Genomic DNA, 13,297 nt, shown 5'->3' on the forward strand with positions numbered 1-13,297 from the left:
CATGGCAAAGCCCCTGGTGGCTGGCTGGCTGCCCGCTCTCCTAATCCAGGGATTGTTATGCAGTTGCACCTACTATTCAATGGACAAGTTAGGTGGGGAGGAAGAGCAGGAACAGTCAGAAAGGTTCAGGAGCTGTGCTCCTGCAAGCTCCTGCTGAATCTGAGGCCTGGGTGTCTACAAGATACAGGCAAGGGGATGGAATATAGCACATGAATTCCAAAAACAGGAGAACCGAATGATTTAGGCCTAGTAATCCCGAACTCGGAGCGATTGTGATCACCTCCAGGGCTGGTTGTCAAGGCAAATGGCTGACAGGTACACTGATTGTTTCCAAAGTGTTGGCTGCATCAGGAATTCACAGTACATCTGGTTGTCAGTACTAGGGAAAATGGGAATCAAATCAGTTCATGACTGCATGAGAACAGACGGCTGACTCTCAGTCTTCCAGGCGTTCCCCAAAGCATCCACTGTGAACTGGATCAGATTCAACTGCCAAGCTGAGCATGATTAAAGCAGACAGAAAGCTAGTACCTAAGGATGAATGCAAACTGGAGCATTCCCCGGAATGACAGGCTTAATCCCGTAACCTCGTCTGAAGCTGTCCAAGGGACCCTCTTGCAAGAGAAGATTGTTTACCTACAAGTCATTAAGTCTGCAGCAAGTAGAAGATGTACTGTTCATGTCAGGCTCTTGACCAAGAATTGGATTGAAGCTAAAAAGCCATAACTCTCTGCAAGGACCCTGTTTATCTTCCAAGACCTGATGAGATCGAAATAACACCATGCTGCCTTCCCTTCCTTGCAAGGGAAGTAAGTAGATTCAAAGCAACGGGCAGCACTGTTTGTGACTGCTTTGGCCATTGTCTAGTGAGAACAAATGTAAATAGTTCCTAGCATTCCTGCTCAAATGCACCTAATCACTCAACAGGTTCTCTACAGAACCAATGCACAACCATGGATTTAGTTGGAGTAGATATTACCCTTGATGAGAAACTCAGGTCTGGAGCTAAACAATCCACAGATGACTTATACATAGGGACAGAATCATCAATGGTTCCAGTAAGTAATTTTAGATTCTGGACTTGATGGATATACAGGGCCTTTTGTCTGGATAGCAGTCTATAGTTTGGATAGAAAACTACTGCCTGCTTTTGTGGGACCCTGCTAGGGCCCAAGACTTTGGCCCTGAAAGTTTGGACTCGATGACATTGTGAAGGAAGTTTACTTCTACCTTACTGAGGAGGCTGCTTTTCCCTACAACCTCGTCCTCAACTGCTTTTCACTCAACCAAGATCCCAAGCAGTCAAGCACACTTCTTTTCACTTGTACTTGCTCTCATGAAAACTGCTTTCCTCCCATGTGCCACTTGGCAGAGAAGTAGCAATCAGAGTCTCCAAAGATGTGTTGGTTGTGGAATGCATACATTCAGAAGCTTTTGGGAGTCAGCCCAAGAAATTTGTAATCTCCAAAACCTTCAGTTGGCTGGTGCATACTGAATATTTCAAGAGCACTGGAGGTTGGAATGGTGGTACATACACGTATGTTGATTGCTGAGTTTCTTTTCTTGACTGACTTATTTAAGATATCTGTATTGCTGCCTCTCCAGAGACCACTAGCTGATCAGAGCCAGAGGTGTGAAGCGGTTGTTTTCATAGTTTTTTAAAAATTAAACACTGTTGAAATTTAATTCCTTTTGGACAGCATATATATTTTTACATCAGTATATCTAATTTCCAACATGGATACGTAAACCCAGATATTGGAGCCATGAAAAGATGACAGATCTTTGTACAAACCTAAAAAAATCCTTAAGTTTGCAGAAAAACATGAAACCCAAATAAATAAATACACTGAGAGGTTGACCCCCCCAATAAGTGACACAGCATCTGTACCTTTAAGAAACTGATGCCTTCTGACATCTCAATGGCCATGTGGTGATTGTTAAGCAACCAAAACAATACTGTCAGCCTTCAAACTTTGGTTTCTATTAGTAAAAGGCAAGGCGAGGGGGAGGCTATTTGACCTCTCATGGCCCCCCTCCCCCGTTCCCCTTCTTCCAGCCCTTGAGGGAGGAATCTTCAGTGCCAGACCCACCAGCAACCACCAGGCAACTTGCTACCATGCAATTTGTGCAATTCACCAAGCTGCAGCTGTGGTTACAATTTGATGCTACACAATTCACTTGAGCACAGCTAGCTGGCTGGGTATGACAGTGGACACTACACAACTCATCTGAGTGACTTTCTACTATGCGGCTTTGGAAATTTGGCCAGGTTTTCCTAGGTAGGGATGGACACAAACCAGGAAAATGTGGTTTGATTTGTGGCATGCCTGGTTTGCTGTCACATTCTCAGGGTGCAGGCAGGCAGGAGTCCAAAGCCAGTCCAAGGTCAAAGTCCAGGAAGTCAAGCAGGAGCCAAGTCATCAATGCAGAATCACAAACCAGGATCAGAAGTCAACGTCCAAAAGCCAAAAGGTCAGGGTGCCAAAGAAATCAAGCAGGTCAGGATAAGGAATCAGGAAGGAGCGTGGATGGGAGTCTCAATCAGCCTGCTCCCTGGGTGGCAGTGACTGCTAGAACTCAGGGCTGAGAGATCTGAAGCATCGGTGTGCCTCATTTCTTTGCTCTGAAAGTTCTTTCCGGAGCCTGCTTCGAACTCTTGAGATGGGAGGAGGAGAGCTTGGAGGAGATTGATTGTCAACAGCTGACACTGGTGCCTGGAGAGTGATTCATGGGCCAGCTGCTGTTTGTTCAGCTGAGAAACTAGCTGGCAACTCTTCCAGGTCTGTTAACCCTTCCAGCTCCTTCTCGTCAGGGCTCATGACATTTGCAACCTACAAAATGTCACAGACCCTTAGAGACTAAATGAACTGGTTTGTTTTGTGAGGATTCTGATGTGAGCGAATGCCCCGATCCCCCAGCATACTAGAGATACCAAACTCACCAGAGATCTCTGGCTGACTCTCCTCTTTAGAGGGCCACAACTCAGACCCCATAAATTCAAGTTTGGTGGAATTGGATTTATGGGGTCCAAGTTATGCCCCCCTAAAGAAGGTGCCCCCATTCTCCATTATTTCCAATAGAAGAGGGGGGGGGAACAAGCCCAGCAATAAAAGCCCAGAAGAACAGATTCAAAGTCACAAATAATCTTTGCAGTAGAAACTGAGGGCAGAGGGCATTTTTGCAAGCCATGTAGAACCAATGCAATGTGAACCAATGCAAGCCCTGTGGAACCAATGCAATGTGCCCAGCAGAACCAACAGGACTAAGATGGAGCTAGAGAATCTCTGTAGTAGAAACTGAAGGTAGTGGGAAGCATTTTTGAAGGTCCAGCAGAACCGGTGCGATGTACAGAGTGCCCAGCAGCACCACTGCAACCAAAGAGTGCCCAGCAGAATCCAGTGCTGCTACGGCAATGCCAGCACAACAGGAATGATATGAAATGCAGAATCACAATCCAAGCAAGGAGGGCAGTTGCAAGCCCAGAACAATACAATACAAGAACTCGTGGGCATTCGATGAAATTGCTGAGGAGACAGGTTAAAACGGATAAAAGGAAGTACTTCTTCACCCAAAGGGTGATTAACATGTGGAATTCACTGCCACAGGAGGTGGTGGCGTCCACAAGCATAGCCACCTTCAAGAAGGGGTTAGATAAAAATATGGAGCAGAGGTCCATCAGTGGCTATTAGCCACAGTGTGTGTGTGTGTGTGTGTGTGTGTGTGTATATATATATATATATATATATATATATATATATATATATATATATATATATATATATATATATATATATATATATTTGGCCGCTGTGTGACACAGAATGTTGGACTGGATGGGCCATTGGCCTGATCTAACATGGCTTCTCTTATGTTCTTATGTTCTTATGAACAACCAGTTCTCTGTACAGATTTTCTAACAGAACCCAGTGCCACTGTAGCACTGCAAGTTTAAAAGGACTGATTTCAAAGCAGAGTCACAAGAAATCCAAGCTGGGCGTGGGGATTTCATAAGTAGGGTTGCCAAGTCCTCTTCATCCCTCGGCAGGGGACATTCGCATGCGTGATGCACGTGCGATGGAATGACGTCACCTGGAAGTGACATCACCAAAATGGCACCGCTCGTGCGGGGCTGCTCTAGGCGTTTCTCGGAAAACTCTGTGGTTTTCCCGGATGCTTTAGCTGTCTGGGAGGTTAAAATTCTATGGTACCTATTGTGCCATAGAGTTTTACCTCCCAAATGGCTAGAGCGTCTGGGAAAACCACAGAGTTTTCCTGGAAATGCCAACAGCCACCCCGCATGGGCACCGACATTTTGATGAAGGTGACACCATCACATCAGTGACGCAGAGGGAGGTTCCCCCCCCCCCCCCCGCCGGCCCAATGTGAGCTGGCGGGTTGAGAACCTCCCAGGTGGGAGATTCCCTGCCCGGACCAGGGGTTTCGCAGCCCTATTCATAAGTCCAGCACAATCAGTTACAATGTGTAGAATGCCCAAAATAACCCAATGCCACTGGCATTGCAAACTTAAAAGGACTGCTCTCAAACACTGAGTCACAACAAGTCCAAGCAATGGGGGGGGGGATTTTGCAAGCTGTGTGCAAGAAAATGGGAAGGGAAGAGAAAGGAATGCAGGCAAAGGAGTGGGGGACCCTCTTGAAATTTTCAAGACTCATTGGAAACTGATCTCCCTCTTGGCTTAAAGTTTGCTTTGAAGTTTGGTAAACATTCAGATTGAGTTAAGGTTCCCAAATCCCCCGCTAGGCCTGGAGACCCCCAATTTGGAGCCTCCTCCCCCTGCTGGCCATAAAAGGGAAAGCGGGGGGGGAGGGGAGGGGGAGAACGGCAGCCCTTCTCACCCAGCCCCGATCGCAGCAGCCAGAGCTCTTCCGTTTTCTCAGGCTGCTTCCCGCCCCCAGTCAGCTGGCCGGTGAAGGGAGGGGGGTGGAGAGGGAAACGTCTTCTCATAGGGTATAATGGGGAATTGATCTGGAGGTTTCGGGGGCTCTGGGGGAGCTGTTTTTTGAGGTAGAGGCACCAAATTTTCAATATAGTATCTAGTGCCTCTCCCCAAAGTATCCCCCAAATTTCAAAACGATTGGACCAGGGGGTCCAATTCTATGAGCCCCAAAAGAAGGTGCCCTTATCCTTCATTATTTCCTATGGAAGGAAGACATTTAAAAAGGTGTGCTGTCCCTTTAAATGTGATGGCCAGAACTCTCTTGGAGTTCAATCATGCTTGTCACACTCTTGTTCCTGGCTCCGCCCCAATGTCTCCTGGCTCCACCCCCAAAGTCTCCTGGCTCCACCCCCAAAGTCTCCTGGCTCCACCCCCAAAGTCTCCTGGCTCCACCCCCAAAGTCCCCAGATATTTCTTGAATTGGACTTGGCAACCCTAGATTGAGTGGAGAGACAGTCTAGAAATATATCTGTTCACGAATCAGCGTGAACTTGCACAAACAGCTTGAAGGCTCGTGAGCCAGTTCATGCCCATCCCTATTCTGAGGAAGAGGGAAAGAAGGGAAGTTGAGATTCTGTGTAGTTGTTAGAGTTCTATACTAGGATCCGGGAGACGCATATCCCCATTTAGCTATGGAAGCTTGCTGGATGATCTTGGGCCAATCACTCTCTCTCTCTCAGCTTAATCTATTTCACAGAGCTGTAGTGAAGGTGAAAATGCGAGAATGATGTAAGCTCCTTCGGGGAGAAAGGTGAGGTATAAATGTAGTAAATAAATAAAGCTGAAGATATGGGGGGAGATAAAATAAATGTGGGTGACAAAATAAATGTGGGTGTGTAGGAATTAGAGAAGGAAGCAGAAAAAGGGGAGCAGATATGGGGGCAATCAGGAGGAAATAGAAAAGAGGAAACAGTGTGGAGGAAAGGTTACAGAGGAAAATGAAGTGACCCCCATATTTATTGATAGCTAATTTGTATGAAATAGGGATTTACATAGCACTCCAAAGGATATATATTGTATATTTATCAGTTTATTAATTTGTTTATGATGCAGAATCAAATATAAAATATTAATATTTGGGAGGGACGGTGGCTCAGCGATAGAGCATGTGCTTGGTAAGCAGAAGGTCCCAGGTTCAATCCCCGGCATCTCCAACTAAAAAGGGTCCAGGCAAGTAGGTGTGAAAAACCTCAGCTTGAGACCCTGGAGAGCCGCTGCTAGTCTGAGTAGACAATATTGACTTTGATGGACTGAGGGTCTGATTCAGTATATAGCAGCTTCATATGTTCATAATAAGAGATGGTGTGGTTCTCGCTCTGTCGGAGCCCTCCGTACTTCTAAAAGCATTAGTTTTCTCTTTTGCACTGCTTTTCTGCAGCCAGGAGTGAAAATTAAGTTGTGTCACAATTGTTGCAAGAGAAAAACTTGAAAGCATACTGTATACTTGCAGCTGTCCTCTGAAGACATTCCTTCCACGGGAGTTTTCAGCTTTGCACTCATACGTTCCTGCATCTTCCAGCTGCACATTTGGGATTTCTAGCACCGCTTGGGACTTCCGTAGGCGGCCTTTGCTTGGAGTGGGGCCGTTGACTTTCCTCCATGAGATGGTTGGAACAGGGCTGGAATAGTTAGTGAAGTCACGGTTAGTTCCTTCCCGCCATCAAGAATATAGATCCTGTTACCTGCTAATTTAAGTACTTAATCATCTAAGCAGCAATAAAACATAATCACAATTAACACTCATGAACGGCTTGCTAAATTTCTCTTTCAATGGAGAATATTTAATAAGCACCACGGCTGTCATGGATACTTCCTGTCTATCAGAATGAAAGTTTGTTTCCCAATCACTGAGCCCTTGAATGTAATTTTTCAGGGGCTCAGAGACCGAGCATCCCAGATTTTCACTCAATACCAATGTGGATATTTCTTCCCAGAAGGGGAGAGAAGAGTGGGGTATGATATTTGTTATTTGGCTACACTTCACAACAAAAGAAGCAGAACTGCTTGTTCAGTATTCAAACTACCATTAAATATTGAGAACACAGCAACCTTTGCTGACTGGCGAGCAGAGCAAACAGCGGTGGGCCTCTGCAACACAATAAACCCAATCCCCTTTTTCTCCAAAACAGTGCACCAGACTTTAACTACAAAGACCACACAGTCCATAAAAATCCATTGGCTGGATACCTCCTCAAAACCAGAATCTACCAAATTTCCTCTCAAATTAGAATATGATATTGGATTTATATCCCACCCTATACTATGAATTTCAGAGTCTCAGAGCGGTCACAATCTCCTTTACCTTCCCCCCCACAACAGACACCCTGTGAGGTAGGTGTGGCTGAGCAGCTGCCCTTTCAAGGACAACTCCTACAAGAGCTATGGCTGACCCAAGGCCATTCCAGCAGCTGCAAGAGGAGTGGGGAATCAAACCCAGTTCTCCCAGATAAGAGTCCGTGCACTTAACCACTACACCAAACTGGCTCTCAATTAGACAACCTTGTAGGTCTTCCTGAAATTTGGGATGGATGAGGCCTTTCAGGAAGGCTGTTTCATAGTAAAGGGGAAGCTCTGGAAAAAGATTCTTCAATGGGTTTCTGACAGGTGAGCCACTTGTAACACGGCTGCTAAAAGGAAGAGAAGGAACACCGTAGTTGCAACCAATATTCCCTCTAAGCTGTGGAGTCTTGTGAGCAAAAATTCTGCTTTGTGAGCTACAGCTATTAAAGTTGTGAGCTACTATATATTCAGTTTGCTCTGGGGCCATCCTTCCTGAGCTAAGACAAAAATGTGTGAGCCAGAGGCTAAAAAACTGCAAGTTAGCTCACGCTAACTCAGCTTAGAGAGAACACTGGTTGCAACATCTAAGCTGTGCTCTTTTCCCTGCACTTTCTGTCTCCGGGTAATAAAGTGGGCATGGCCAAAGGCTTGAGCCAAATATCAAGAACCTCAGGGTCCTTGGCCCTTGGCTTTTGAATGAGATGAACCATCGGAGTCTACATCAGCTTGAGTTATAATTGGTTACTTGTTGTTTGTTTTGTTTACACTGCATTTTAAAAAAACACTATTGTATTTATTAATGTTGTATATGCTTTGTGGACCCAACATTGTGGACCCAACTGATATTGCCCCCCACAGATCAATTTTGAGGCTAATTATGTATAACCTCGTTGGCCCTCCAGAGGAACCAGTTGTCCACTGTGCGATGGACTAGATCAGGGTGGCCAAACTTGCTTAACATAAGAGCCACATAGAATAAACGTCAGATGTTTGAGAGCCGTGAGACATGAACAGCAGATGTCTGAGAACTGCAAGACAAGGAGGGAGGGAGGGAGGGAGGGAGGGAGGGAAGGAAGGAAGGAAGGAAGGAAGGAAGGAAGGAAGGAAGGAAGGAAGGAAGGAAGGAAGGAAGGAAGGAAGGAAGGAAGGAAGGAAAATAGATGGGAGAAGAGGGGGAGGTAGAAAGAAAGCAACTTTAACTTTAAATGCATTCTCCAGGCCACTGACAAATGTTTTCTCTAAGCCTGCTGATGGGGACTTCAAGAACCACACAACATGTGTGAAAGAGCCAAATGTGGATCCTGAGCTGCAGTTGGGCCACCCTCAGCCCTAGATGGACCATTGGTCTGATCCTGCAAGGCTCCTCTTACGTACTTATCAAAGGATGTGAACATGGAAGGGCAGATGAATGTAAGAATCTTTCTTTTCTTTTTTAAAAAAAGACTCTACTTCTGCATGTGGTTCACAGGAGTTACGAAACTTTCTATGCAATTTGGTTAATTCAAACTTTGAATGGATTTAACCAGACTTTTATCTTGCCTTAATTGTATGCTGCATCAACTTTACTGCTATCAATTACAGCTAGAGAAATGCTGAAAGATTTTTTTTTTTTTAAGCCACTGCCTGGCCATTAACCAGTCTCTTTCAAATTTTTCCTTTTCCCTCCCTCTGATGATGAGGTAATAAGCCAATTTTTCTCAAGAAGAGAAAATACTCTGGCTGTAAAGTTTTAATGATCTCAAAGGAAATTGCTCCCAAATTGCAAATCAGTATTCAAAGGCAAGTTGTAACTTGCTTTTAATGAATCTCCTTTTCCCCGCCTAAGTCACACCAGTCACGTGGGGTTGAAATCTGAGATGAATACATAGACAGATATGTGGAAAGGTTGCCTCTGTGAATTTGTTTTCTGCCCAAAAAGAAAGCTGTGAAAAATCAAGAATGCAGTGATATGCCTTCATTAGGGGAGGGGGAAAATGTTTATTTTATAAAATGAAAGACTCTCTAGCTACTCTGGATGCCTTTCTTTTGTATTTTGAAAAAAAAAACACAACTAACTTTGTAGGGAAAAAAAAACAGACAAGTGAAGACAGTAATCCAATGAGAAATGCAAGATCTCCTACTTTTATTTTATGATTTATTTACATTCAACTGATCTAATTAATAATAACACCCTGACCTAATCTCATGAATGCAACCAAGGAAATCCCGGGTTGCTATGCAGAGGCACACAATGACAAATCACCTCTGAATATCTCTGGCTTTGAAAACCCTATTGGGTCACCATAAGTTAGCTGTGACTTGGCAAAAAGAAAAAAATGATTTTTTTTTTTTTAGCAGGAAAGCACAGGAATGCAGTTTTGGCTGGCTTGGCACTAGGGAGTGTGGCCTAATATGCAAATGAGTTCCTGCTGGGCTTTTTCTACCAAAAAGCCCTGTGTGAAACAACTGTGATACTGTGGGTGTGGCCTAATATGCAAATGAATTTCTGCTGGGCTTTTTCGGCACAAAAAAGCCCTGGGTGATTACATAGCTTCTTTTCTTTTCTCTCCTAAGGAAGAGGGAATTTATAATCGACTGATTCCAGGAGACATCAGGAATTCTCTCTGCCCTTCCTGTTCAGTCATCCACTTCTAGTAAAAGTCTAGGAAATGATAAATTTGACACGATAAAATTGAAAAACACAAAAAAGAAGCAGTCACCATCTTGAACCAATGGTCCCCTGGTTTAGTTGTAAATACTCCACCGTTGCAATGCCTTTGCCCTGGATCATTACCATGGAATGAAGAAAATGTTTCTCCGAGTCAATGGTTATTAAGAGAGACACCTTCCAATTTCTCATGGCCTTTTTGTCTCTCAGGGGACACCAAAATGACAAATTCATCTTTCTAAAATTTTCTCACCTACTTTCTAAAATAGCACTGTGGAAATAAATGCAGGAGAACCCTGAGCAAAATAGAGGAGGACATTTTGATATTAATTGAAGAGAAAATGAGATTAGAACTGTTTTCACTGAGAGAACCAAAATAAGTTACTGCTTTTTTTTTTTTTTTTGGAGGAACAATTCATAAAGTTATGACAGTGATTCCTGAAGTCAAAGTTGTTGAGGTATTGTGCATTGAGGTATGCATGACCGATGGTCTTACTTGTGTGTTTTTCATCTTCATAGTAGCAATGTTCATCTTTTTCAAAGGGCCAGCATTCCGACAGGACCTCTCTTGGGCTAACCCAGGCTAGACTGACTTCTACTATCAAGCTAACAGATGGAAAGGGTGTGGTAAAGACCACCCCAGTGTATACAGAATGGAAACCATCCCCAAAGCCAGTGAGACAACAATGTGATTAGGTGAAATGCTGAACACAGAAATGTCAATCAGAGATGATGCTATATCATGCAAACAAGAGCCACATTTTCTGATCGGGTGGTGTATCTGCCAGTCACTCCTCAATACCTCTCCTATCCTTCACCAGTCCAATCCATCCAAAAATGGAAGCTTATAGGCCACAGGGGAAATGGAAATAAAAAGCAGAGCCATCAATCCAAATACACAAGTCTGTGGAAATTTTATTCAAATTATTTATCTTTCCAAAGTTATCAGGCAGGGTGTGTTGCTGGGATTAATTCTGATTATGTACTTTTTCTACTGTACACTTCTACAGAGGCATTAAGACCTCCTCTCAATCCTAATTCCAGAGGAAAAAATATTAGAACAGATGCATATCAGTAAAACACCACATGAAAAGAACCTTGAGGAAAACATATTTAAGATCACATCAGTGTTGCTTTGGTTTTGCAGAGTTGGTAATGCATGAGTGCCTTATTGTACTGGAAAGAAAAGGACACAAATAGACCAAAGGACCTGAAAGCTGGGGCAAAGTGAACATCTACTCTGCTTGAGTCTAGTCAATATTTGGAAATAATAAATAAACACTGGATGATTCCCAGAGTGTGAGTTCTACTTTAAGAACGAGCCAGATAATTAGAAATTCCAAAAATGAAGACATTTGTCTGAGGAGAATTTTGGAAGCATGCCTAAGCTCCACCTATTCTTCTAGTTCTGTGAAGGGGCATTTTACTTTGTGTCTTGTCTTCTGTCAAGGAGAAACTGATAAGATACCAAGTTCCAGCACTCTCTGTGTGGCATCTGCATTGTGGAGAGCCAGTGTGGTGTAGTGGTTGGAGGGCTGGACTAGGACTGAAGTTCAAATCCCAGCCATCAAGATCATCAGGGAGGGATGGTGGCTCAGTGGTAGAGCATCTGCTTGGTAAGCAGAAGGTCCCAGGTTCAGTCCCTGGCATCTTCAACCAAAAAGGGGCCAGGCAAATAGGCATGGAAAACCTCAGCTTGAGACCCTGGAGAGCCACTGCCAGTCTGAGCAGACAGTACTGACTTTGATGGATCCAGGGTCTGATTCAGTATAAGGCAGCTTCATATGTTCATATATGTTCATATGTTCATGGGGTGACAATGAGGAAGACTCTCTCCTCTCTCCTTGCCCAGTCTTACTTACCTAAAGGGCTTTTTTTGTAGCAGGAACTTCTTTACATATTAGGCCACACACCCCTGATGTAGCCAATCCTCCAAGAGCTTACAGTAGGCACTGTACTAAGAGCCCTGTAAGCTCTTGGAGAATTGGCTACATCAGGGATGTGTGGCCTAATATGCAAAGGAGTTCCTGCTACAAGAAAAGCCCTGCTTATCTCACAGGGGTTGCTGTGAGGATGAACTGAAAGAGAAGAAAACCATGGGAGGGACGGTGGCTCAGTGGCAGAGCATCTGCTTGGGAAGCAGAAGGTCCCAGGTTCAATCTCTGGCATCTCCAAAAAAGGGTCCAGGCAAATAGGTGTGAAAAACCTCAGCTTGAGACCCTGGAGAGCCGCTGCCAGTCTGAGAAGACAATACTGACTTTGATGGACCAAGTGTCTGATTCAGTATAAGGCAGCTTCATATGTTCATATATGTTCATGTATGCCCCTCCCCCATGAGGAAGGCCAGGGTAAAGCAGTAGAGCGACAGAAAGTATGTTCCATGGAAAAGACAAGAAACATCAAAGAGACTGAAAATACTTCCCAATAGCTATATTGATACACTCAAACAGGGATATTGGTTGCTTTATCCCATTACATATACTGAACCCATCTCCCACTAAATTTTTAATGTATTTTGCTCCTAATGACAAACTATATGTATGTTACATGTTTAAAGGTGGGTTAGTTGGATGGGAAAACATAATATTTCCTTCCTTTTGGCCCAGGTTCATAGCAATAGAGTAACTGACAGACACTCTCACATTTTGACATACTACTGTTTTGTTGCTTTCGCATGCTCATGCTACTCAGATCAAAGGTTTGCTCAGTTTGTTAATTTTACTATTCTGTCATTGAATCTTATATTTGTACCATTTTACCTTCTAAAACTGCCTACCAGATAATTTTACTTAACTGCCATTGGTTCTTAAATCTGTATCATTTTGCATTCTGGGCCACTGCCTACCAGCTATGTATGGCTTTGCTCACTGTGCCAGATTCCTCACCTGACGAAGTGTGCTTAGAGAGCACACGAAAGCTTCCGTTCTGAATAAAACTAAGTTGGTCTTAAAGGTGCAATCAACTCCTATTTTGTTCTACTACTTCAGACCAACACGGCTGCCCACTTGGCTCATACTTCCCGAGGAGTTTCATATTGCCATTTTGTGAACAGGAGAAGACAAACGTTGAAGGACAAATGTTTCCTACTCGCCATTCTGAAGTTCTTTTGAGTTCTTACACCAAGTATGCTACTTTTTTGTACAGATTCGAGATGCTGTCTCGATGGGCGGTTTTGTTTGTTTTGTTTCACAGCTATTTTAAATGTGCTATATTGCTTTCAGGTGCTTTTGGTGTTAGAGAATGTAGCCAACAGATGCAATAAATAAATAATGGTGATAGTGGGAAAGGAAGACACACTTCCATGTGGACAATCCATCCTTCACTAGAATTTTCCTTTCTTCAGAATGTCAATTATGGGGGCCAAACCACATGGACCAAGTTTGACAGGCACATCCAGTATTTTCTTCACC

The 13,297-nt window shown here is 43.8% G+C and overlaps 1 protein-coding gene across 2 annotated transcripts in view; it reads right to left on the reverse strand.

Moving 5' to 3' along the window:
* Positions 1 to 13,297, reverse strand: part of CNTN5 (contactin 5) — an 897,557-nt gene that overhangs the window by 216,839 nt on the left and 667,421 nt on the right. For both annotated transcript variants that reach the window (XM_060234908.1, XM_060234909.1), the window contains one exon: positions 6,398 to 6,579. In XM_060234908.1, the coding sequence (XP_060090891.1) occupies positions 6,398 to 6,579 (182 nt within the window). The remainder of the gene's footprint in view (positions 1 to 6,397; positions 6,580 to 13,297) is intronic.

The sequence above is a fragment of the Heteronotia binoei genome, chromosome 3, assembly GCF_032191835.1.
Source record: "Heteronotia binoei isolate CCM8104 ecotype False Entrance Well chromosome 3, APGP_CSIRO_Hbin_v1, whole genome shotgun sequence".
Classification (NCBI taxonomy): domain Eukaryota; kingdom Metazoa; phylum Chordata; class Lepidosauria; order Squamata; family Gekkonidae; genus Heteronotia; species Heteronotia binoei.